Source organism: Mus pahari, chromosome 5 (assembly GCF_900095145.1).
Source record: "Mus pahari chromosome 5, PAHARI_EIJ_v1.1, whole genome shotgun sequence".
NCBI lineage: Eukaryota > Metazoa > Chordata > Mammalia > Rodentia > Muridae > Mus > Mus pahari.
This window is the reverse complement of record NC_034594.1, coordinates 130457317-130484277: the sequence shown is the minus strand read 5'-3', so window position 1 is coordinate 130484277 and position 26961 is coordinate 130457317. Positions and strand designations below refer to the sequence as shown.

The 26961-nt window shown below is 45.4% G+C and overlaps 1 protein-coding gene across 3 annotated transcripts in view; it reads right to left on the bottom strand.

Moving 5' to 3' along the window:
* Positions 1-26961, bottom strand: part of Sec16b (SEC16 homolog B, endoplasmic reticulum export factor) — a 41042-nt gene that overhangs the window by 1803 nt on the left and 12278 nt on the right. For all 3 annotated transcript variants that reach the window (XM_029539094.1, XM_021198173.2, XM_029539095.1), the window contains 15 exons: positions 22250-22347; positions 19686-19767; positions 14988-15105; positions 13400-13511; positions 11607-11712; positions 9545-9685; positions 8306-8419; positions 7417-7489; positions 5896-6204; positions 5325-5392; positions 2310-2459; positions 2042-2140; positions 1424-1532; positions 1220-1299; positions 235-333 (listed from right to left, as the gene is read on the bottom strand). In XM_029539094.1, coding sequence (XP_029394954.1) covers positions 235-333; positions 1220-1299; positions 1424-1532; positions 2042-2140; positions 2310-2459; positions 5325-5392; positions 5896-6204; positions 7417-7489; positions 8306-8419; positions 9545-9685; positions 11607-11712; positions 13400-13511; positions 14988-15105; positions 19686-19767; positions 22250-22347 — 1758 coding nt within the window. The remainder of the gene's footprint in view (positions 1-234; positions 334-1219; positions 1300-1423; positions 1533-2041; positions 2141-2309; positions 2460-5324; positions 5393-5895; positions 6205-7416; positions 7490-8305; positions 8420-9544; positions 9686-11606; positions 11713-13399; positions 13512-14987; positions 15106-19685; positions 19768-22249; positions 22348-26961) is intronic.

Genomic DNA, 26961 nt, shown 5'->3' with positions numbered 1-26961 from the left:
GGACGGACGGACGGACGGACGGACAGACAGACAGACAGACAGACAGATAGATAGATAGATAGACAGACAGACAGACAGATAGATAGCTGCTGTAAGCTTCTAAACAGAGACTTAAGAGGGGCTCAATAATTGCTCAGAAACTTGCATTCAGTGAGTGGGAGATTAGAACTGTACACTGCTTTCCTTAATCTACAACCTGACCTTCCAGCTCCTCCCTGTAAAGCTGGTCCTTACCTGAGGGACCTGAGATGGATTGTAGAGAGGAACAGCACCTTGCAAGGTAGGTGGAGGAGGCAGGGCACCAGGTTGGGAGTAGAACTCAGAAGAAACACCCTGTAGACACAAACAACAGAGAATCTGACGCTTGGCCACTTCCTGGTATGTTAAACCCTTCCACAAGAATCAGTGTTGGCCAACAAAAGGGCTTCTTAAAAACCTCAGATAGGCACCGCCAGTGCCAGGAGCAGGGATGGCTATGCCGAAGCAGAAGCTCTTACACCCAAAGAAGGGAGGAAGGAAAAGTCACAAGAAATGATATCGGATCACAAAAATCACTATCAAGCTCTTCAGAAAACCTCAGTGACTACGAGAGTACTCCAAACAGGCTTCAAGAAATGGAAACATTTCCCTAGCAATAGTCGGGAAATCCCTAGCTATATAGACAATTTGTGAAGAATTTATGATAGGCCCAGCCAAGTGCACATGAGTGAACTCCACTACCTACTAAAACTGGAGAAGAGGCCGTTCCTTGGACTGCACCTAAGCTATACAGGCTGAAGTGTGATTCTCCAAAATGCATCTGACAAAGCCCCAGTATCCCTGCATGAAGTATAATCCTCAAGGAAGCTTTCTAAGACTCCACGCAACATGTATGTTACCCTTACAAAAGGAAGAATGTTAACGTAGACACATACAGAGGAAAGGCATGATAAAGACACATGGGGCAAGGCAGCCAGTGGCAAACTCAAGAGGAAACCCTCAGAAAAAAACCAGCACTGTGGCCATGCACGTTTGTGCCCCAGACTTGTGAGAGATTACCCTCCACTGGTCCTCCAGGTTGAGGTACTATGTAGGCAGTTGGAGCAAAGCCATGCAGAAGTTTTCTCTATCCTGAAGTCTCCTTTGCAGGGATGCTTCTCCAGCCCACAGAAGACACCCAGTCCTCACACACACACAGGTATCGTCTGGAGTCCCAGGCCCAAGCCCATAGCCTGCTCACCTGTGGCCCCGAGAACCCTCCAATCCCCACGCCTTCAGCAACTCCACTACTGTTTGAGGAGCCTTGGAGACTGCTCCCACCTAGAAGGCAAGGAAGGAATCCAAGCTGCTTCACATGCTCAGAACTGAGGAGTTCCCACCTCCAAGAGGGTACTCCCTAGCTAAGAGTACCAACAGCATCCAAAAGGCGGGAGGCTGGCAGTACCTGTGCCTCCTGAGAAGGTGCTGGTACCCGGCAGGGATGGGGATGTGAGAGGAGGTGTTGGTGAGAGGCCCGGGTTGGCATGGTGAGGAGGAGATGCTCTGGGAGACTCCTGCTTGGTGAGAAGGAGGCAGGAAAGGTGACATCAGTGCTCAGCAAATTCACGCCAACCTACATGCTTTCTAGCATCCACAATAGTACTCTCCATGAAGGCAACTCTCCCCACAAACACCATTCTCTCTCTCTCTCTCTCTCTCTCTCTCTCTCTCTCTCTCTCTCTCTCTCTCTCTCTCTCTCGTGTAGATATAGCTGCTATTTTGTTTTGTTTTGTTTTTAATGAAGTCAAATCGTGTAGCCCAAGCTGGCCTAGAACTCACAGCAATCCTCCTGCCTCAGCATCCCAAAGGCTGTGATTACAGGCATGTGAGCCACCATGTCTGGCCTCCAAGGCCAGTCTCCCTCTGCCTTTGCCTTTACAAAAAGACTTATTTCCTGCGCTCACCCAGCACAGAGCTTCCCTTTCCTTCAGGCCAAGATAGAGCATGATGCCAGGCCTGTGCTGTGACTGGATTCCCTCTGGGGTCCACAGGGAAGGGTTGCCAGTCCATCTGCAGAGGTTACCTCTGAGTCAGAACTGTCCGCAGAGTCTTCATCTCCGGAGGTGGACACACTGCTGGCAGGCTTTGATCGAAACCAGCTGAACCAGCCGAATCCCGAGCTCTGAGGGGAAAGGGGAGCTGTTAAGGCCAGTGGACTTGTTTCTCTCACCCGCTGTGAGAGCTACCAGCTAGGCATGAGGTAAGTGAGGAGGGACCAGGGCTTTGGACTGCACTGCTGTTTGAAGCAGGGATGAAAGGGGGGAACACATGAAGAAGAACAAGTTCTCCACCTTTGTATTCTTCCCATCTCCCAGCTTTCCTTTCTGTGATGCATTGGGGTGAGATGGTTTGTCTGCTCCATCAGAAGACCCCTCCTCATCCTCCTTGGCTGAAGCAGCAGAATCCTTGGAAAAACTTCGAGCCCTGGGAGCCGGTGGTATCTAAGGTAAAACAAAACAACAGAGATTCGCATGGTCTTTAACAGGTTGTAGAGCACATTTCTATATGACAGCTAATCCAGAACCCAGGGCTAACCTCAGAAGAGCTTACTCTACTGGGGAGGGAGGCAGGTTTACCCATGAAAATGTTGGTCACCACATGAAGGTCAAGAAGAAGGAAGACCAAAGTGTGGATGCTTAGGTCCTTCTTAAAGAGGGGAACAAAATACTCACAGGAGGAAATATGGAGACAAAGTGTGGAGTAGAAGCTGAAGGACAGGCCATCCAAAGACTGCCCCACCAGGAGATCCATCCCACATACAGTCACCAAACCTAGATGCTATTGTGGATGCCAAGAAGTGTTTGCTGACAGGAGACTGATATAGCTGTCTCCTGAGAGGCTCTGCCAGAGCCTGACAAGTACAGAAGTGGATGCTCACAGCCAACCATTGGACTGAGCATAGGGTTCCCAATGAAGGAGCTAGAGAAAGGACCCAAGGAGCTGAAAGGGTTTGCAGTCCCATAGGGGGAACAACAATATGAACTAACCAGTACCCTCAGAGCTCCCAGGGACTAAACCACCAACCAAAGAGTACACATGGAGGGACCCATGACTCCAGCTGCATATGTAGCAGAGGATGGCCTTGTGGGGCATCAATGGGAAGAGAGGACCTTGGTCGTGTGAAGGCTCGATGCCCCAGTGTAGGGGAATGCCAGGGCGGGGAGGCAGGAGTGAGCGGGTGGATAGGGGAGCACCCTCATAGAAGCAGGGGGAGGGGGATGGGATATGGGATTTCTGGAGTGTAAACCAGGAAAGGGGATAACATTTGAAATTTAAATAAAGAAAATATCCAATTAAAAAGAAAAGAAAAGAAAATGTTGGTCACAGGAGAGGGGACAAACCAGGACCTACCCGCTGTCCATCTTCTCACTAACATTAGCGGGGTTTGTCAGCCATTTAACCTCTCTAGGCCATAGTCTCAGAACTAAGCCAAGATCTGGAGAAGGGTATATGGAAGCTGTTGCTGGAGATGAAGTTCAGAAAGCAACCTCTGAGAGATTCTCACACTGCAGTGCCAGAGAACTCAGCATACAGGGACTCTAATCTTTTTTTCTGTCTGTCTGTCTGTCTGTCTGTCTTTTCTCTTTTTTTTTTTTCTCTCTTTTTCCTTTTTCTTTTTTCCCCCTTTGGTATGGGTATAATATCTACAGTGTACCAGGCACTGTTCTAAGAGCTTTCCATATCATGATCCACTGAATCCTTGCAGCAGCACAGTGAGAAATATACTATTATTACCATCTAGTTTTAAATATGAAAAAAAAAATGTGTAGCAAGACCCAAATACGTTCAGCTAGTAAATGCAGAGAAGGGATTCTTAGCCAGCATTCCACCTAAGCATTTCTTCGGATTTAGTAAGTCAAGACATAGGCACAAGCCTGTGTTCTAGAATGATCATCGTCTGTGTTTTATACCAGTGAAAGAAAGGTGGAAGACACACCGGAGAAAAAGAGGGAGATTGGAAAAGAGAAGGCAGAGAAGAATCGGCCTGCTTTTAAGTCCCCTCTCCTGTGCACCCTGCTGTCTAACACAGGAATCTCCCTCCATTAACCCAAATGTGTCCACTCAGGGTTCCCTCTACGCTGACACCTGTGCCCTTGTCACCTGGTTCATCTCCATGTAACACTCTGATCTCTGCTCCAAGACCTCCACAGAGACACGGCCCTGAGCCATCTCTGCCCAGTGCACAAGGCTGTTCCCCTCTAGTCACCCCCAACTGGCCTGGATGCACACTCAGCTCCTCTACAGCGCCTGGCACACTGTAGGAGTTCCACAGACCCTCGGGAAGGAAAGGGTACTGTCGCACACTTCTGAGAAAATAATTATAAATGCCAGAAAAAAAATCTTGTATGGCATTAAATAACAAATAGGAAATAAATATACCTGTTTTAATTATTTAAAAAAGAATATATATATATATATATATATCCAGAAAAAATAATGAGAGAATAGTATTTATTTGGCTCTTCATTTTAATTTTTCTATAACAATAATATACTATTTTTTCTGCAAAAGAAAAGTACATTTTTTTTAAAGCTCTGTGGTCCTGGGGATGGAGGGATGGCTCAGTGGTTAAGAGTGCTGGCTCCTCCCCCAAAAGACCTGGGTTTGATTGTCAGCTCCCACATGGTGACACAATTATCCATAACTCCAGTTCCAGAAGATCTGGTTCTTTTCTTCCGGCCTCTGCAGGCACCAGGCACACACATTGGAACAGAGACACGCAGGCAAGCAAAACACACGACACATAAAACTAAATCTAAATTAAAAAACAAAAGACCTATATAGCTATTACTACTTGAGAAAACTGCACGATGCAGTCATTTAACCAAAGCAGAGCTGCAGAACCTCCTGTTTGGCATCAAAGTTAAGTGCTGTGTAGTCTGTCAGCAACTAGGTGGAATGACCAGACAGCTAGGAGAAAAGCTAAAGAGAAAAGACGTAAGCCCACACTTTTACTACTGCCATAGAGATCTGACGTAAACCAAGACAAATGCTAAAACAAACACCAATGCTCTTCTTCAATGTACAAGAAAAAGCAAAAAAAGAGAGACCCATCCACGTGCCAGCTCCACCACACTGTCCCTCAGTAACGCGGGTGAAGGGACAGGTAGGACTAAGCTGACTGGGAACACAGTCTCCTTTCTGACTCTCAGGGTTTTACACGGAAAGAAACGAGGAGTGGCTTGCACAAGGAAAGAGCTGCCAGTGCCGGAGAGGAGCCCGTGTGTGACTTAGGCCCCAGGAGCAAAGAGCAAAACGCAGCCGGGTTGGAGTAGTCCCAGGTTTCTCCTAGCGCCTCTGCTCACCTGAGGACTGGAAATGACTTCTAGACCATCAGGATCTTGCAGGAGTTCCTGAGGCATTGTGTTCTCTCCTGAAGCACCAAAGAGAAATGGAGACAAGAGTCGCAACTTGGGCCCTTTCTACCCATCTTGCAGAAAGGAAGCAGGGGTGGGCGTGGGGGGCAGTGACTCAAGTGGCCAGAGTTTATACCACAGTCAGGTCACAGCAAATGCAAAGTCCACTTGCTCCGTTCTACTCCATCTATGGCACCTTGTAACACACTGATCTATCCAGCTCTGCCTGCTAAACACCAAGGTTGTTCCTTAGGTGTGTAGGAAATTACGGCAGTGTGGAGCTAGACCTCAGGGATTCTCCCATCCCTGTGCTCTGTCCCGCTCTGCTTGTCCCGGTAGAGAGGGCTAGGAAAGAACATGCTCCTTCAGGCTAACAAGAGCAGGCCACCAGTGTATTCTCTGTGTGCCTTTATCAGTCCGGAGCCCATTTCCTCCACCAGGTCCTAGTACCTCCCTCACCTGCTTCTCTACCACTTAGACTCCACCCACCAAGGTACCCAGGCTGGCTGGCGGGTCTCACCAAAGGCAGGAGGTGTCCGCAGCATTTCCTCTCCAACCATTCCCCCAGGAGCCCCCGTCACTGCCACACTGCTACCACTGGCTCCACTCGTCGTTGCCAAGTGGGTTGCAGGAACTGAGTAGAGAGGCACTGGGGTTCCCATGTGTCCTGAACCGTCTCTCTCTGAGTAGATATCTCGCTGCAGGGGGAAAGACTGCTGTGCGATGGGATGGGTCAGGTTTGTCTGCTCAGGTGTTGGCCACAAGGTGGAGCTGTACTGAGCGTCTTCTGAGTAGTTTTGATGGCCGAAGAGAGCAGGGTAGGGAGTGTCTAAGGAAGAAGAAGCAGCAGTTAGACAAATCATTAGACACTGCCACTCTTGTCTTCTCTAGAAAGCAATCCATGGGCTGCCTGTTCCACGTGGCTTCCATTAATTTGATAACAGGCAAAGCACTGACTAACAGTAACACCTCTCTCTGCCGTCTTCAGAATTAACGCTCTCACTTCCTGGATAATCTCTGAGCCCTACTCCTGTGTGGAGAGAGGACAGAAATAACATCCAACTGAACTCTATACCTTTTAATATTCTCCTTTAAGGGGACTTCGTTAGACTTTAAAAGCTTACAGTTTAAAAAACTCAAATGACACTTTAGAGATGATGGCTTCACTTGTGAAGAATCTGGACTCATTTGCCCTGGAGGGGGCCTGGCTGATACAGCCACTATGGTGTGGGGTGTGTGAAGTGCTTGGCCCCAGGACACAGGAATGCTGTGAGCTGCCAGCCTTCCTGCCGGGGCTGTAAGAACATTATCATGTAGAGATGCCCAGCCAGGCTCGCACAAAGCCAAGGAACAGAAGCCAAAGCCTCCCTACATTCTGCCCATCCAGGAAGCAAGTACTAAAGGCTGGAAGGCGCGGGGGGGGGGGGGGGGACGTCACCACCCGGGGGATGGCTTTGATGAAATGATGTATGGAGTTAATTTGGAATATGATTCCTGCTGACCAGACACTCGGGGGCATTCCGAGGGGGGAGACTGAGCAAACACTTTGAAACTGATTTCAGTGACATGACACCAATTGATAGCTCAACATCTTCACACTTCCAATGTCTAGAACACTACTAAAGATGCTAATGGTGTGTGATTTCTGGTCTCAAGAAATACAACTAGCTAGGAGCAAGTATGCACACAGGTGAAACAATTAGCTAAGAGAGAGAGAGAGAGAGAGAGAGAGAGAGAGAGAGAGAGAGAGAGAGAGAGANAACTGATCGAGAGAGAGAGAGAGAGAGAGAGAGAGAGAGAGAGAGAGAGAGAGAGAGAGAGAATCAAGTATTTGGAAAACCTGGCCTCCAGGGCAGGAACCCTCATGCTACAGGAATTTGGATGTGTCCAGGGTCTATGAGACCAGCAAAGGCCTATCAAAAGAGGCAGCCTGGATTGACAGGTCTAATTTCCAGAAGAAGAAGCACCAAAGAAAAGGAAGTGTGGGCATAGCTAAAGATATTTCAACCAGATTATGGTAGTCAGATCTCATGTCAGGTACCTGTTGTTCCTCCAGCTCCATAAATATCTGAAGGAGTCGAATCGGGATCTCTCAGGGCTCCTGTTCTATTTTGCTGTTTAAAATAAAGTAAAATCCTTTTAAACAGTATAAAGGAAAATAAGGGCAGAAGACAAGGTAGTGAAAAAGTTAAGTCAATAAAAAGTGTCCCAGGGGAATGATCAGACAAAGGGACCTCCACTGAATGCCCAGTGCCCAGAATCATGCAGATGAGACACTGTTGGGTCTTTCAGCTCTCTTCAGAGCCAGGGTCGCCATCCTCCCCGAAGTGAGGGTCACCATCCTCCCCAAAGTGAAGGCCAAAGGAAGGAACTAAGCTATGGGCCTCAGGGTTTGCTCTCCAGGGATGGAGAAAAGGCAGTGTGCATTTAAAGAGTCACTTTGTCCAGCCTTCACAGCAGAGTAGAAGAAAGAAAATGGGGGAGGCCCTGCTCCAATTACTCTTCTGATTATGACCAGCAGCTTTCGCAATTGTCAGAACAAAAAAGGAAAGGCCTGGAAGTCCTTTAAGCAATTGCCCTACATTACATGAAAGTGACACGGATCCACTGTGATCCATTGTTCCTAACAGAGATGGGGGAGCTTTGATGCTCATGAAACATTCTCTGGGTCCTCAGAGAAAGGGGTGGAGGGAGCGTGGCTGGGAAGAGCGCCCCCCTGTGGCACTAGGCAAGCACAGGAAAATGTTTGCACACAGCAAAGAAGCAAAGAACAAAATGTTCCAAATCCCAACATTCAAGGACACAGACCATGCCTCAAAGGCAATAGGAGATGCCCAGGGTGGGGAATTAGCATCTCTATGTCTAGTCTATGTCTGGAAATGGAAAGGGGAACACAGGATACCCATTGACCCTGGTGTCACCCTTCTTACCTCCAGGTCCTTGTGCCTCCTCCGCAATTGCACAAGCCAGTCTGGTTCCAGGTCCCTGTCCCCACGGCGTCTTTCTAAAACCAGAGGATCTGACAGCTTCAGTTTCTCTGCGAGCTGAGCCAAGTTTCCAGGCAGGTCAGGGGCAGAAAGTGAGATGGACAAGAGAGAGAAATGGGACGAGTGGAAAGATAACAGGGGAGAGAGGCAATAAGAAGAAGGGAAGAGGAGCCATAATTCACTCAAACATCACATAACAAAGAATAATTGAGAAATAACAAATTCAGCAGATCTCCTCCCAAAATTGCAGCATAAATAAATAAGCAACCCATTTTGGCATTATTTCCCCCAAAATATGAGAGGGGGAAAAAAATTAGCTCTCCAGCTTTGTGTCCCTGCAAAGCTGCCTTCTCTGCGAGAAGCTTCTAGAATAGAAATTCCGGAAAACTCAGGGCCCTTGTTAATGCTAATTCTGCTTCTTGTCTGGATGGGACTCAGATCTACATTGCTCACAACCTGATGCTGCTTTCTGCCTCAAGGTGTCATTATGTCCTGTACCTGGAAACGCTAATAACTCATCCTGGGCCATCAACCCACTAGCAGTATGGGCAGGGGCTCAAACAGCACAGATTTTCTTGGTTATAGGATCCGGCACTTGGGCCTCAGGTAAAACAGTACAGATACTGAAGAGCACCCCGACTTTTTCTCTGTAGCTAATGGAGTGGGGTTGGGTTTTTTTTCCTTCAATTAATTGAAACAACTATTTTCCTGATTGTTATTTCTTCCTAAGAAACTAAGGGTTGGTATGGTTTTGGTTTTCTTTTTTAAATGTGTCCCACACGTGATAAAATATTCCATGCATTTAAAAGTATTTTAATAAGGATCATTTCCTGTTTTAATCACTAAAATCTATTTTCAAAGGCTCGCTCTTGTAATTAGGACGGCTCACCGTAGCTTGCAGTTTAACTGTACCAGAAAAGCAGATGCGCAGAACTTCTCAAGCAGAGCACGCCTGCTTTGCAGTCCCCCAACCCCTCTGCCCCCTGCCCAGCCAGTTGTTCTTTGTGCAAACAGGACCTCTGCTTATCACATCAGGGCATGCATACATGGTCAAAGACAGCCGTGGGCTCCAATTTTGCAGTGCGTTCAAAGAAGATGAAATGTGTAGTTTAAGCCTCTCTACAATGGCTTCTCTGAACACTGAAGATAAAACACCTACAGAGATCCCTTTGAGACGCTCACCTTGATGAGCTCCGCTAATAGCACAGGGTGACTGCTCCCTTCCTGGCTCAAGACAGCTGCACCAATGGCTTCACAGTAATGCAAGGCCTGGGATGCCAGGCCATAATCTGCCAGACGGGAAGCATAAAGGAGCTTATACACCTGTGAAGAGGAACAGGGCCAGGGATGAGTCCAACCGGGCAGGAGAGAGGCAGAGAAATGTAGATAAGACTTCTTGGAAGTCAGCTGACTGCCAGCTTCCGCTCACTCTGGCATCCAAATAGCAAGGGCCCTGTGCCATTTGGGGCAATTTATCTGCATATGGGCACAACTCCAAATCCAGCCTACATACAGTCCCTGCGTTATGGAGAAGAGGATTCAGGGATCACGTCAACTCGTCTTCCCAGCCTTGGGTCTCCACTGGAAAGGCAGCAGGACAACCCTTTTATCCAGCAGCCTACACCACAGGGAGCCTGGGCATAGGAAGGACAGCTCCCGGCACAAGGACTCACATGAAGATACAAAACTACACCCTTAGCAGAGGCTGTGAAGCCCAGAAGGGAGTGCAGGCCAATGCGGGTGTAGGGAAGAGGAGTCTCCATAGCAGGAGCTACAGTGTGAGATCAAACTTGTCGGCTCTGGTGTCAAAGTCAATCCAATCCAAACTCATGCTAGCTGGGGGACATTTGGGCTAGCCCCTTTGTCTCTCTGTGCCTCAGCTTCCCTGTTAGAGCATGGACGATGCCACCTAGTCCGCTAGAAACTATAAAGATAAAAATTAGGGGATTCACACAAAGTACTTAGAACAAATGGTATGCACAAGTGAGCTGGTGACATATAACCAGCCCTTCGAGCCTCGGTTCCATCTTCTGTGAAAGGGAAAACCCCACAGGATGAGAAGTGATATTCAAGACGCACGGCAGCACAATGCTGAGTGTGTGAAACAGCCGGTAAGAATAGCTATGCTAAGACTACCAGCCCAGAACAGCGTCAACAAAACATGTGGGCGGGTTGAATAAGGAAGGGAAAGAAAAGCAACCAAAGTGCCTATGCTGGAGCCCTGTGGAGGAGCAGCTAGGCAAGGAAAAACTCTCAGAGAGGAGAGGCTAAATGGGTTGTGTATTTACAATACAGGGACTCATTCCCAAGGTTGCGTGTGTTCTGTGTTGAGTGTGCACTGCTATTGTAGCTGAGTACATTCTCAACAGCGGACCTTGAAGGACACCCATTTAGACAAGGTCTCAGGCCTGAAGAAGATACTTAAGGCAGAGAACAAAGGTGCCTGCCCATAAAAAGGAAAGAAAATACAGAGCAGTGTCGAGTGACTGGAAGATGGGGACCTTGGAGCCAGTGCTGTGGCTGAGATAGTCCTATATCCAGAAACAAACTACCTCAGTTTTATGCCAGTTTGCTGCAAGGCTCCACTGAACTTCACACTCCACACCAGCAAGAGACAAGAGAAAAGGCCACTGGGTACCAGGTCTCAAAATACATAGGGGATCGGACTGGAGGATGACGTGATACCAGCATCAGACACTATGAACATACAGTAGCAACGAGATGCCAAACAGAGGGGCTGAGGGGAGAGAAAAGAGCCTGGCAGTGTGGTTGCCACCTACACAACTGAAACCCTGAGAGGAAAGAATGAACCAAGGCCAGAGCAGGAGGGAAGCTCCTGAGAAAAGGGGAGTGGTCAGAAGGTGAGCAGTCAGTGGGACCAGAGGACTGTGGGAGCTGAGGAGGAGCTGAGCGGAAGTGCTGGGAGAGAAGAGCCCAGGGCAGCAGAAGGACAGGAAGGGAGAGAGGGGCAGAACTGCAGCAAGATTTCGGCTTGTATGCCTCCAGCAAAGACTTCTGAACCATTTGCTTTCATGCTGTAAAATTCTGACCTTCCGGGAACATAAAAAGAAACCCTAATTCTTCCCACACTCCCGCTAAAGAGGACAAATGCAGGAGATGACTTGGCCGGTGGTACCAGGTGCCAAACAGCAAGGCTAAGAACCTGGCTGCCCACAACCTAGACACAGCATCGCTGGTGGTCCCTGCCGCCCCCACCCCACCCCCCACCTCCGGGTTCAGTTACCTGGAAAGAAGGGATGAAGGATTTGGGGCGGCCCAGCATCTGACAGTACTCGAAGATTTCCGTCCGCTGGATAGCCTCAATTGTTGCAAATTTCATAAACTCTTGACTAAAAGCAGGGAATAACAAGAACAGAGGTGGAGGGGGAGGATGCTGCTCTCAGGCAGGTCTACAAGAGGAAAGAGCCTGTGGGCTCAAGATAGACGCACTTCCTCCTCATCCTCCATCTCTAGGTTTGGGCAATAAGTGGAAGTGCCAGCGCTTCTAGAAGAGCCTGCTTGTGAGGAGGAGGCTCTGCACCTCCCTTAACATCCCCCTTCAACATCTCCCACTTCAACGTCCCTCAGCCCTCAGCCCTCAGCCCTCAGCCCTCAGCCCTCAGCCCTCAGCCCTCAGCCCTCAGCCCTCAGTCCTCAGCCCTCCAGCCTAGCATGCCCCAGGAAAGACAGAGCAGGCTGAGCTTGCCAAGTGCAAAAGAGGAAGCGGTGGTGTCCAGGAGCACCACAGATGGCCTGGCAGAGAATGGGGAGGACAACTGAGACAGAGAGAAACGACAGATCTTGCACAGGAAGTTCATACGGTCAGTGAGGAAAGAAAACCAGGTGAGTGTGATTTACACACACACACACACACACACACACTTGCCATCTCCCCTCTACAGCTTGCCAGGTGCCCTATATCCCAGTCACCAGAATAATTCCAGAAGCCTACGTATCTCCAGAAATTCCCCCGGATTCATTAGCATGGGCTATAGGCACCTAGGTACCTTCATGGGCTTAGCCCAGACAGGCTTCCTTGGGAAGAGGGCTCTGCTGCCTGAGCCCAGGCTCTCAAGAGAAGAGTCCGTGAGAAGCACATATTGCTACAGTGGTAGAGAGCGAGGGGCATCAGCTACAACTGTGGCTCCTGCAACCTTACTGCCAAGACTCCCAAGTTCATCCTGGTGGTGCACCCAGGAGACTAACTTAGACAAGGCTTTCAATCCCTCTATACCTTGCTTCCCCTGGTGCCGTTACCTTTATATAAGGTAAATCTGTAACAAAGCAAACATTGCAATGACACTGATAGCTGGGCATCTCAGAAATGTCTTCTTTCTCTCCTCTGAGACAGGTCCGCAGCCCTGGCTGGCTGGCTGGCCCAGAACTCATTGTACCGCCCTGGTTAGCACTGATCTTGCTATAATCCTCCTGTCTATGCCTCTTGACTGCTAGAATTCTAGGGGCACAATATCATGACTGCTCAGAAGTCACAGCTATTAAGGAGAAATGGGTAGAAAGATCCAGAACAGTGAGGACCACCCAGGGTAAGATTATCTGCTTCAACTCACTCTTTCTCCAGGGCTTTGGGGCTCTTCAGGGGAGAAAAAAAGAAGTCCTGATATGTGGCTACCAGAAAACAAGTGACTGATGTGGAAAGTTCCAAAGAGTTTGTGCTCCAAGTTAATATATTGAATTAGTATGGAGGCCCCCAAAAGTAGGCTCCTAAAATAGGCCCAGGGCTGCCCAAAATATACTACTTGTAAACTTTTCATTTTTCTATTTTATCTCTGGTTGTGGAGCTAGGCTGCCACCCAGTGGCCATAAGAGTTCAATACACACCAAAAGCATTAACAGCACCAAAGGCCCTCTGGTGGTGTGATGTGGCACCCTCTGGTCACCTTGCCTAGATGAATGCAGAAGATAGAGAGGAGGAGCAGGCAGTCGCAGAAGTTTACACAAGAAAATGAGTAGTGTAGCCATGAAACCCAGCAAGGGCTAAAACATCCTGTGCAAATCATCTTTGCAAAAGTCACATACCTGTGGCTACTGCCCACCAAAGCCAGATGGTCTGTCTTCACCGTATAGTGACCAAAGGGCACATGAGCCATGAGATAGCAGAAGTGAGATGCCTCCACAAGCCCTTTTCCAGCTGCAGGGGGAGAAAACAAGAGCCCAGGCGTGAGGCACACCCTGTGGGAACCACTGTCTGAGTAGAACAGAGAGGTAAATAGTGGACCCCAGGGTCAGAGCGGAAACCTGATGTGAATAAACCAGGGAGTTCTTGTGATATCTCCATCTCCTTCCCCTGTGCATGAGCATTTCTGACCTCGGATTCTGCATTTCAGTTCTCATCAGCCACAACCAGGATGCTGTGTACTGTTTTACATCCCCCTGATGAGTTTTTCATTGGGAATTTTCTAAAAGTCACGCTCGTTCCTGGGGCTGAGAATGGAGACAAGATGCCTATACCTAAGTAAAGTGGGACATCAGAAATGGATTTTAAATATCCTTGTGGGGTGTGGCTGCTTCCTCTACTGAAGTCGGATAAAGACTTCTCCTGTGCTCATAAAAATCACATCAATTACCAAATTGTTCCTGATTTTTTTTAAATGTTCTCTGAACATTTTCCACTACCTTACACGTGAATTAAGCGGGTGTGACAGTCAATCTTCATTGTCAACTTGAATAGACTATCTTAGGAAATACCTCTGGGTGTGACCTTCAGGGTGCTTCCAGAAAGGTTTAACTGAATCGGGAAGACTCATTTGGAGTGTAGGAGGCACTATCCTCTGGGCGTGAATAGAAAGAGAGGGAAGGAGCCCCATTACGCATCTCTGCTTCCTGACCGTGAACACCAGGCCTCTAGTCCACATCTCACCCGCCTGCCGTGACAGACTGTGTTTCCTAGAACTGTGAGCCAGAGAAACCCCCTTGCTTAAGTTGGTTGTCACAGCAGTGGGAAAGTAGCTAACAGCGGCTGAAGTACAGAGTCTGGTACCCAGTAGACATGGGTCCCCTTTCAAGCAGGAAGCTGGGTCACAGAAGAGCAGTTGTTCACAGCATTGCACAAAGAACACCATGATTTGTACAAGTTAGACCAAGTTTGTGAAGCAGAGTTCTGGATATCCTACAGACGTTATGTTCTCGTAAGGCCCTGTTCACAGACAGAGAAAAGAAGTAAGGACAGAGAGCCACCACGGTGGTTTAGGCAGAAGCAGCAGTTCCCATCTGAAGTCCCCGAGGCAACAGGAAGTGGCATGCCCCGTGTCAGCTCGAGGTAAAGGCACCTCACCTGTAAGTAGAAAGTGAAGAGGAAGCTATATAGCAATGGAAAGGCAAAGCTCCCCGTGGGGGGTTCTGGGAAACAGATATGGAAAAACACACACAGCAAAGGCAACTCTGGTGCCTTTGCCTGGAGTTTCCTAACCAGGAGGCTAACAGCGGCAAGATTACAGTTATAAAGTAACAACTAAATAACTTTATGGTGGGGGTGGGGGTCACCACAGCATGAGGAACTGTATCAGAGGTCCCAGCATTAGGAAAGTTGAGAAACACTAGGAAACACTAAACTAATGCCAGGCACGGAAGGTTGCCCTAGGGAAGAAGTAAGCTGATTTCTGCTTACCCAGTGTATCCCCCATGCTGACAATTGCTCGTTGATACAACTCTGTGTCTCCAGCCTGATTTGACAGGATCACAGCCAAGTGGGGCCGCCAGTCTCCCCACTGTTTGTCTCCACAAAACTGAAAAATAATAACGAATTACAGAATCATTTAGCACAACCCAGGGTGTAGTTAAGAAAGCTGCTGTTTATACATAGGTATGGAGTTCAAGGAATGTCTGTCATGCTATTGATGCTATTATTCATTGTGTGTGATGCTAATACTCATTGATTCGGAGTTCAGTCTGCCTGAAGCAGCAGGTGTGTGGCACAGAACAAGTTGGTTGCCCACACCTGTAAACCTAGCACTCAGGAGGCTAAGAGAGCATCATGAGTTTGAGACCTGTCTGGACCAGAATGAGACCCTGTCTCAAAATACAAATAAAAAGAGGGAAAATAATATATACATACATATGCATACACACACAGAATCACCCATACATACAGAGACAAACAAAAATACATACACATATACACACTCGCAGACAGACAGACATAGAGACACACACAGATACACATAGAGACATAGAAACAGACACACAGGCATATATACATACAGACACATACACATAGAGACACAAAAACATACACACAGACATACAAGCACACATAAAAAACACAGACATACACATGTATACCCATACACACATAAACACACACATATACACAGATAGACACAGAGAGAGACACACACAGAGATACACATACACGGACATACAGAAGCACATACGCAAAAGCTCACAGACACATACAAACCCATACACACGTATATCACACACAGATACACACTAGTTATAAAAGTGATATATAAGGTGGCATCATTAGCTTACTAATTTTCCAGTTTCTTCTCTGTGCCTTCACTTCAAATATCTAGAGACAACCTCCTCCCCACACCCTGCTGTCCCCACTGCAAAACAACTCAGGTTTTAGTGAGAAAGGGGAAATGAAAGATTGATCTCCCCTACCCGTGTTAACCCTGAACAAAGGTCAGGGACCCGGGTTGCTCGGTATCTTACAAGTGGCTAGCGTGTCCTGGTCTTAAACGGCCCTTCCACACATGGCAACCTTCATGATGCTGCTGTGAAATGACTTCCTATTACCACTTAAGGATGGAGAAAATCAAGCCAGCTTTCAATTCCCCTCTCAGCCCATTCCCTGGTGAGAGTGCAGTGGCCGTGGACCCCACCATGCCTCGGGAGAACTGTGAGGCGACCCACACACAGCGCTTGCCTTGGGTTCAGATTTCACATTTCTTTGAACCATTTGGAGTTAGTTTTTGTGGAAGGAGATGGACGCTGGTCCAATCTCTTTCTTCTGCATGTGGGCATCCAGTTTTCCCAGTGCCATCTGTTGATGATGCTTCCTTTTCTCCAGCTTATGTTTTTGGCATTTGTGTCAAACATGAATGGCTGTAGTTAGGTGTCCTCATGGTCTGGTCTTTGATCTTGATCCATTGTCCTTTATGTCTGTTTTTGTGCCAGTACCGTATTCTTTGTGCTACTGTGGCTCTGCAACATACCTTAATATCTGGAAAGGTGAGCCCTTCAACATTGTTCTTTTTGTTCAGGTTGTTTTGCCTATCTGGGGTATTTCGTGTTTCCATAAGAATTTTAGGATAGTGTCTTCTATTTTTGCAAAGAATGAGGTGGTGATTTTTATGTGGATTGAATTAAAGTGTGAACAGCTTTTGGTAACTTGGTCATTTTTGTGACATCAATTTTATTAATTCATGGGCATGGGATATATTTCCATTTTTAATGTCTTTCTCTTTCTTTGGGTGTTTTAAGTTGTTCCACTCAAGTCCTGTCTCATACTAGCAGTGTGATCTTGAGCAAGTCTTTAATTTCACTGAACCTTTGTTTCCTCATCTCTAGAATCGAGATCATCATTTCTACCTGAGAAGATTCCCAGTGACAATAAAATGAGACAGTTATATGAAGCACACTTCTTCACACTTGGTTTGCACCTTATAAATATCATAATAGGCATAAACATACATTTGTATGTATACATTTATAGATACACACACAACCTCAGTAGAAGAAAGGTAGTTGGCAAACGGTCTACATCAATCCTGTTAGACAGAGGGAGAGTGAAATTGACAGTAATTCTTAACACTTAGAATTCCCGACTATTTGTAATTATTTAGTGTTTATAATCATCACAAGGAATAAAGAATGCTTTATCCAACTCCATATGATACTTGCTCTCTATCTGTCTCAACAGCACGTGTGTGTGTGTGTGTGTGTGTGTGTGTGTGTGTGTGTGTGTGTGTGTGTGTGTATCATAGTGGTGGTCATAAAAAGTCATCAGAGTAATAGCAGTTTTACTTTATAACAGTGGCGTAGACCATGAGCCACACCCTTGGCTAAACATTTCTCCTGCCAACAATCACACACCACAAGGACACTGTCACCCTCACTTAGACATATAAGCCAGGCCTCTTCTTGCTGGATCTTCAAGAATATAACAAAAGGGGAAGTTTTTCTATAAAAAGGAAATAATCTTGGAAGTCATTCTCTGTTTCCTTCCTGGTTTGGAGAAAGACAAAGGTAGTGTAAGGCCAATTAAGAAAGAGAGAGGGGGAGAGGGAGAGGAAGAGAAATAGAGAAGCAGAAAGACAAGCAGACAGCAGACAGATAGAAACAGACAGTGACAGCAGAGAGAGAGAGACAGAGAGAGAGAGAGAGAGAGATAGAGAGAGAGAGAGAGAGAGAGAGACTCATTGACTAATTTTCTTGGTGGGATAAGAATGGTGGGTTCAGATATTCTTGCCCATAATTCTACTGGCTGGCCATCAAAATCTCCACAAAGAGAAAGAAAAACTGTTATTAAGTAGCAGCCAAGTCTGCCTGTCAGTAATGAGCAAAGTCAAACTTAGACGTGGAATGAAACCCATATCTATGCATCCAGCGGCCATGCTTCCTCCATGACACTACCCATGTAGAAGAAAGGTGGCCTTGTACTCAATGTTAGGGATAGAAAGTACTCACACTCCAAGGTCAAATACTGAACTGGTGCACTGCCTGCAGAGCCTTAGTCTCCCATCTAAGAGCAGGGGAAATTAGCTAACTCTACCTCATCACTGAGGCCCAGTGGACCACAGGCTGATTATATCACTTCCTCCATTAGGTGCTCCGTGACATGATGCAGTTTTATTGCAGCGCTGACGCTTCTGTTCAGCTGAATTGTGAAGCATACCCTGTATTCCAAAATAGCCCATTGGTTTAATGATGGGGGACAGAAGACATCATTTCTCTTTGCTTTGCTTTTCTTAGAATTATCTACAGTAAGAGGAGGGTCAAAAGGGAAAAAAGATGAGAAATGCATTTTCATTGAAACCAGTTGCTAGCAAAAAAAACCCTCAAGTTTCAAATATAAGATACAACTGCCAAAAGTAACAGAGATTGAAGGGACCTGCATTGAGCAGGAACAGGGGTAATGAAGCAATACTTGTATGAAGCAAGAACATAAACTGAACATAAAGGAGCTCAAGAAAGAGATGGCACCGAACAGGAAGAGACAAATGTGACCAGCAGAGCTCAGGAAAGGAATGGGGCAGACATTAAAGAAGTCAAGACAAATGTGTTAGAACACAAGAGCGAGAGACCCTGGGGAAAACACTGTGAAGGACAGAGACAGAGGCAAGAAAAGGAAAGACAGGAGTGGGCAAAGGAAAGAATGAGGTGGAAAAGAACAAGAGCATCTTTAACTTAAAGAAAAGGTAAAAGCTGGGTGTGGTGGCACATGCTCAGAATTCTAACACCTGTTGGGAGATGCCAACAGGAAGACAGGAGTTCAGGATTATCCTCAGCTACATACTGAGTTTGACACCAGCATGGATCTCAAAAAGGAGATAGATATATTTCCATAATTCACATGTTTACATATAGTTTATACGTATGAGATATGTATACGTGGAACTCCTGGAAATGAAACCAAAATAAATACTGAAAAATATAATCCAAGAAAATGTTCCCAAATTCTATGATATGAATTGTGTACATTCAAAAGGCAGGCTATGCTGTACTCCCAGAAAAACAAGCAAACAAAACAAAAACAAACAAACAAAAACAGACCCTGACCGTCAATGCTAAGATATAGGCTAGTAAAGGTATTGGATACATTTAGGTAAAAAGATAAGGTCTGTTCTATTAGAGAAGCTCTTAAACAGGTCTCCACCTTCTTGTCAGCCATATTCAACTCTAAAAGCACAAAGCCCAATGTGCCCAGCTCTGGAGGCTTTGTGTACAATGGGTACTCTTCCCTCCGGGGAACAGAAGGGCCACCCAGCTGTAGGATGTCTGAGGAACAACCGCTCTTATACAATCAGGCACAATAGAAGAGGCAAGGTCTTTGGATTGGGACAGACCTGAGCCTGTCATGACTCTACTCCACACTACCTCCATGACTGAGCCATTTTACACTTCGGCAGCTCTGTTTCTGTGTCTGCAAAGCAGGGATAGTCACTCCTATCTCCATTCATGAAATCAAACACTATGTATCAAATCATATATGGGCCAAGCACGTTGTAGATTATTAATAAACTATTATTCATGCTTCCTCTTAAAAGGCATTGCTACATTCCCAAGCAGTCCCCAACACCCCACTCCCAACCCTTAGGAGTCTGGGGTATAGAAGGAAGCCTGTGACAGAAAGTACCGTGGCTGCTTGTGGAATCCTTCCTGACATGAGCTGGAAGAGGGTCTGCAGAGGGTCATTGAGCGCCAGTGTACTGGTGAAACTGTAAGAAGAAAGGAGAGTCAGTGGGGATCGAGCCCAGGGGGAGCCCATCACCAGTACATGGGCCTGAATATTCATTCCACTTGACAGAGCTTCTGTTTTGAAACAAGGTTTCTTTCTGCTCTGCTGCGCCTTTGTGGCCTTTTAGGGATGATCAGCTGCATCTTGACTGAATCACACATCCTGAGTAGATTTCATTGTTCAAGGATATTTTCTGTATTTTTGCCCTAATGCCTTAGTTCTTGGGTGGTCACTTCTAAATGCCTTCTGTCAGTGAGCTGTCCACCCACATCTCCAGGTTGTCTGGGTAGCCCATCAGTAAACCTAGAAGCTCCGCTCCATGGGCCCCTCCTTCCCAGCTACCCTCAGTTCCTCCTCACCAAACCCATCCTACTAAGCATCCTTTTTCTGGCTTATCTCAAGCTGGGTCTGTAGAGCTTTGACTCATAAGCACTAAATAGCCGTTTTCAATAACCAAGGAGGCGTGGAAGAGGGACCAGAAATGATCCTGCTGATGACAAACTGTGGGATATGCTTAACAAGGATATAATAAGCTCTACAGCTGATTTGAGATTTAAGCATACTCAGTAAGAAAGATTTTTCACAATTCACTGAGCCCCATCAAAAGTCAATGGCCCAAGGCAAAAATCTGTAGCAGAGATGTATGCTACAATGGGGGGATGTGGGAAATTCATTTCCAAAACCCAAAGGGAAAATTGTCCCTCGGATCGCCATCTTTTGCTTAATAGCACCCTTGCCATCACAGGAGCTTAGCACCCTCAGCATCGCAGACAGCAGCACACCCACCATTCCAGCCTAGGGCGACAGTGACTGGAAGATGTCACTGCGTGTCCCTGGGAAGATGAAGCTGAAGTAGTGTAGAGTCTCACTGAGACCATCATGAAGAACACACCACCAGGCAGTGTGGCAGCCAATAGGAACACAGACAGTACTTAAAGCAAAGGGTATATGGCTCCTCATTCAACACTGCCCAATGGGACTTGTGGCCAATTCAACCGAAGTTAGGATGAGAGCGTTGCCTCCAGAACATCAGAGGGCCCTAGAGGATAAGCGTGCACTCACAGCATCTCTCTCACACTCTGACCCAAACCTGCTCCTACAGGAGGCATGCCTGTCAGCTGTGAGGTGCACAGGAGTGTAGAGGACTCGCATGGGGACTCGTCCACAGTGTCCATCTGGACCCAACGCCTCCTCTTCACACTGGTCCCCCATGATCTTTCACCATACTTTCTCCAGGCTGCTGGCTATATGCCTTGCTTCTCTCCCTATCCCATTCTGGCTCGGCTATCCTCCCTGGTCTACCATGGCTCTTGGTTTGGTTCACTGTCCTGTGTGATTTCTTACTAAGTATACATCTTCTATCCACACGGCTCATGGTTCTACCATATCATATCCCTATCAGCCTCTCGGCAGCCCCAGCCTCAGTGGAAGATCAAACCCTGGACACTTTCCTAAATCAAAATCCCTTACTTGACATTCAGGTACACTTCAGTGACCACTCATTCTTCCTTCACTAATGGAACTGACTAACCCATCCCCTCCCACAGAGGACAACTACAGGGTAGAATATTCTCAATTCTGGCCCTGGATGATATTGCCCAACTGTTTCATTCCATTTAAATGGGTTGAAAGAATGCCTCTTTGGCTACATTATAATAATCTAGGGACAGTAAGATTGCTTAGTAGGCAGCAGTTAAGAGCACTGACTGCTCTTCTGAAGGTCCTGAGTTCAATTCCCAGCAACCACATGGTGGCTCATAACCATCCGTAAATAGATCTGGCACCCTCTTCTGGAGTGTCTGAAGACAGCTACAGTGTACTTACATATAATAAATAAATCTTAAAAAAAAAAAAAAGATTGCTTAGCAGGTAAAGCCATTCACTGCCAAGTTTGATGATGTAAGTTTAGATGCCCTAGATCTACATGATGGAAGAAGAGAACCGACTCCCACAAATTATCCTCTTACCTTCACATACCACTCTAGGACACATGCCTACACACAGTCAGAGAGACAGACACAATGAATGAATGAATGAATGAATGAATGAATGAATGAATGAATGAATGCTTTAAAACCTTGAGAGCTGAATATGAAGTTGGTGTGTTTATAATCCCAGTACTTAGTATGCTGAGGACAAGGAGAATAAGAAGGAAGAAGGGAGGAGAGAAGAGGGGAAGAAAGGGGAGGGAAAGAGGGGGAAGGAAGGGAGGGGACAGAAGGGGAGAAAAATTGAGAAATTAGAAATGCTACACTCATCTTAATAAAGAGAACTTGGCCAACTATGTATGGAACTTCTCAATGCATTTTTCACTTCTCTCCTACATTCTCTCTCTCTCTCTCTCTCTCTCTCTCTCTCTCTCTCTCTCTCTCTCTCTCACACACACACACACACACACACACACACATCACCTTTCAAAGGGAGGTTTATCTGCTCTTCTTGTCTTTGTAAGCTAGACTCACCCACTCATGACCCAGTTGTAGGTCCTTGGGTCCATCTTACTGGCTAGGAACAAGGCATGTCCCCACAAGTGGTTCTTCATAGCCCACTCCAAAGCCTCCTGCAAAGCAAAGCATGGCATTCAATAAGACCTTGCCCACTTTACCTAATTAAAACAACCAGTTCCCATACGTAGGCATTGGTGTATCCAAAGTCATAGAAAATCCCAGAGAAATGTAGAAAATGAAGAAGGCAGAGCAGGAGCTCAGTGTGCAGCTGTTCTCTGCGCTGTCCATTCCTCCAGCGGTCATCCATTAGGACATTGCATCAGCTTCTCCTCAAACACGGCCACTAAGCAGTCTCATCCCTCTGTCTAAGTTACAGAATACTTGTAAGAACCTATACCAAAAATAAGGAAATGGGTTCACCCCAGAAATGGAGTCTCAAGATACGAGTAGAAAAAAAAAAAAATGTGTTTTTGCAGCCCTGCTAAAGAAGACACTCCTTCTTAACAGCTGCGGCAGAGGTCACGGTTTCCTTCCTAGGCACAAAGCTGGACATTTCCCACCACACTGCCTGTGAGCTTGGCTGAGACCCGGGCCATGGCATGGGAATGGCAGTGTCACCTATAGGTTTGGCACATAGAATGCATCACACTCACTCCTAACCTGTCACCCCATCAGGTTTCTGGAATGGAGAGGACTCCTGGGGAACCTTGGAAATCCTAAGCTGGAGATGGCAAAGGTCATGGTGTCCTCAGTCTGGTGATACGGAGGAGGGATAACCTACGGCTCATTTGTGTATTCTGATGAAAAGCTGCTGTGCTTCAGCGGGTGTACATAGGAGCTAGCCTTCGAGCCTAAGGTGGAGACTGCTGGTTAATGATCAGGCGCTCTCACAGGATAAATGGGTAGCACCACTGAGTAAGGTAGGCTAAAGTTGCAAACTTCAAAACACACATATATATTTGCTTGTTTAATTCAACTTATAGTTGAGGTTTAGAACTGATATTAACAGTTTCTTTGGTAGAAAATAAACACACGGTATCTGGCGGAAAGTCACTAATGGGCTAATTCTACCTCCATGTAACAAGTATCTTTTTTATCCCCAACACTTCTCCATGTAATCTCATTGGATAGAGGAGGCAAATTTAATACACACAATTTGGGAATTCAGCCTTGGATTCAAAGCAAGTGAAAAGACTGCATTAGAATAATTCTTTAGCCTGCTTTAACTATTTCATAATTCTTTTTAATTTTGTTTAAAAGAAGTGACTGATGGATTGGTTTGGAATTGTCAGTTAACTCAAAACTCTGCCCATCCCAAAAAATATAATTTATGAATAAGAACTTGGGACCTTATATCAAGGTTGGCAGGATGATTAAATCCAAGAACCTGTACCTGAGTCAAATATGAATAAAGGTATCTTGATACCCAGCTCCTCATTCATCACCTGCAGTCCCCCATCGCTCCCTCCCTCCCTCCCTTACTGACTCTCATCTATCTCTCCGTGTGGTGAGGTTCCCAGAAGCCTGTTCAGGCTCACGCTACCCAGATTCAAGCCCCACACCTCAATCTAACTGCCCAACCTGTAAATCTGTAAAACAAAAATAGAAGCTAACATACACGTTTCCATGGTGATAAGTCAGATGACGCATAGAAGATACTGAGCTAGTGCCTGACAGGTAGAAAATGATTTCTTAATCTCTGCTTTTGTTATTGTTGTTATTATAGACATTGTTCATCTATCTTGCAGGAAAAGTTCAAGACTTACTTATCCTCTGAATGCCCCACGGGGTAAGAAGTGATACTGTGAGTAGTGTATTTTATTTTATTGTTTGCTTTTGTTCTTTATGTGCACTCTTCCTGAGGGTGTCAGATTATCTAGAAATGGAGTTACAGACAGTTTTAAGCAGCCATCAAGGTACTGGAAATCGAACCTGGTTCCTCTGGAAGAGCGGCTATTGCTCTTTAACCATTGAGCCATCTCTCCAGCCCTCTATAGATACTGTTTTATCAGGATAACTGGCAAAAATCACAATTCTGTGCTATATAATCACCATGTAGAAAATGGTTATAATTTGATACCACTGTTTTTATGTTGTTGTGTTAAATACAGAAAAAAAAAAAACATCATGTACAAAACACAGAAAAAAATGTTAAAATGTCAAAGTAAGGGCCTGAGAAATGGCTCAGCCGTTAAGAGGACTTGCTGCTCTTGCAGAAGATTCAAGTTTAAGTCTCACATGGTGGCATACAATCACCTGTAACTCCAGTGCCAGTAGCCTGACACCCTCTTCTGGCCTTCCTAGACACCCTGATGCATATATATATATCGCATGCATATACAAAAAAAATAAATAAATCTTTTAAATGTCAAAGGAAAGTTCCAAAAGTAATTCAACCTCATTTTTATAAATTAATTTAAAAATGGGGAAAGCGATGATACACACTATAAAAGGAAGACTTGCAGTCTGGAATTGAACATATTAAGGATATTTAAAAGGGTACAAGCAGTTCAGCATGCTCTGATAAAAGGCTCTGCAGGAGAAGGTGGGAAAGCCCAGGACAAGAATCACCGCAGGTGAAAAGATAATTTCACTCACAGTAACAGAAATGCAAATGTATACACCGAGTTGTACTTTTTCACCTCTCAGATCGGCACAGAGCACAAGTGTGCAGACATGTTGGTGAGGACATAAAGTAATGGTTTCACCCTTTGCTCTCGGAGCTAATTGATGCATCTAAAGAGGCAACTTTTGAATATCTATCAAAATTATAAACCATATACCCTTTGACCCAACACTTCTGCTTCTAGAAATTTATCTTACATACATTCTTTCATAGTGGACAAAATGGCAGGTGATGCTCTGGGTCAGGTATAAAAAACAGAGTTCTCCACAGAGCCCCGTGTGCTGAAGGCTGGGTCTCCAGCTACTGGGAGGTAAATAAACCGTGAGAACTCTAATATCATAAGATGGAAGACAGTGTATATCTTGTAATATAGCAAGTATCACAAAGAGTAGGTACAGCAAAATATTCCTAAAGCCAAATCCAGAATGTTGCCTGTTTGGGTACAGTCCACAAGTTCAGAATACCTGCTACCTTTTTAAAAATTAGAAAAGATAAAAAAGAAAGAAAGAAAGAAAGAAAGAAAGAAAGAAAGAAAGAAAGAAAGAAAGAAAGAAAGGAAAAGAAAAGAAAAATATTTCATTACACAGATAGGTTGAATGCATGTAACCTATCTACCTTAAAGTTGATCATCTAAGACATTTTGTTGAATGAAAAATATGAAATCTATAAAGATAACAGAATGGTACCATTAGAAAATAATTATATATCCAAAATACATCTCTAAATATTTTTTAAAGATTTTCCTTTTAACCGTGTGTGTGTGTGTGTGTGTGTGTGTGTATGTGTGTGTATGTGTGTGTGTGTGCCTGAGTGGGTGGATACAGTTTGTGTAGGTACTCACAGAAACCAGAGGTGTCTACGTCCCTGGAACTTGAGTTACAGGAAGTTTTGAGCTGCCTGATATATGTGCTAGAAATTGAATTCAGGTTCCTTGGAAGAACAATGCACATTTTTAACCACTGAGCAATCTTTCTAGCCCCTCCAGATATATTTAAAAGACAAATATAGTATCTGGAGCTAGAAGTCTTCCTCTATTATATTCCTATCAGCTTCTGGTTTTTTTAACTTAATTGTTTTGATCTTAATTATATTTTTAAATATTCAGATTTACTTTATGACTTTTATTAAACATGAGCACAACGTCAAAAGTAAACGAGGCAAGAGTCTCTCACAAAAAAAAAAAAAAAAAAAAAAGAGTCTCTCAGCATTCAGTGTTGACTTGAGTGCCTGAGTTCCAGTGGCAGGGATATTATTTATAAACAATTTTTCCATAAACTAAGCTGTTATGTATGTGAAACAACAGAAATGCAGTCTCTAATCTATTCATTCCTAGCAAAATGTTCAATCACACAATTTTTAATGAGTAACAAAATTATAAATTGTCTTAGCATCTGGCGATAGTGAATTTTTTCATTATTTTTTTATAATTTTTTAGAATTATTTATTTTATGTACATGAGTACACCACCACTGTCTTCAGACACACCAGAAGAGGGCATCAGATCCCAATTCAGATGGTTGTAAACCACCATGTGGTTGCTAGGAGTTGAACTCGGGACTCTAAACCACTGAGCCATCTCTCTGGCTCCATTTTTTTCTTTATATTTAAATTATGTGTATGGAAAGGGATATGTTCACATAATTCCAGGTGCTTGTTTAGGACAAGGGCTGGGTCCTCATGGAATTGGAGTCATACGCATGGGCACTGGGGACTGAACTCAGATTCTCTAGAAGGATAGGAGACACGATTAACTACTGAGTCACCTCTCCAGCCCTAGAATGTTTGTGTGTCTACTTGACCGCAGAGCACTTCGGCTAGCATGTACCAGGCACTGTGTTAAATTCTTGGTGCTATAAAAAATAATAAAAGTGCACTAGTCGAACATACTTAAAGTTACTAGGATATTTTACCATGTAATATGAAAAGTAAAAAGAAATCAACAATTATATACGTATTATTTAGAGTTGTTTATCTGGTTTGATACAGGGTATCCCTTTATAGCCTAGGCTGGCCTCCTACTCAGTCTTGCTTACCTCAGCCAAATGAGTGCACCACCATGCCTGACACGTTTATGAAACTTAAACTGATTTTTTAAGGGGAA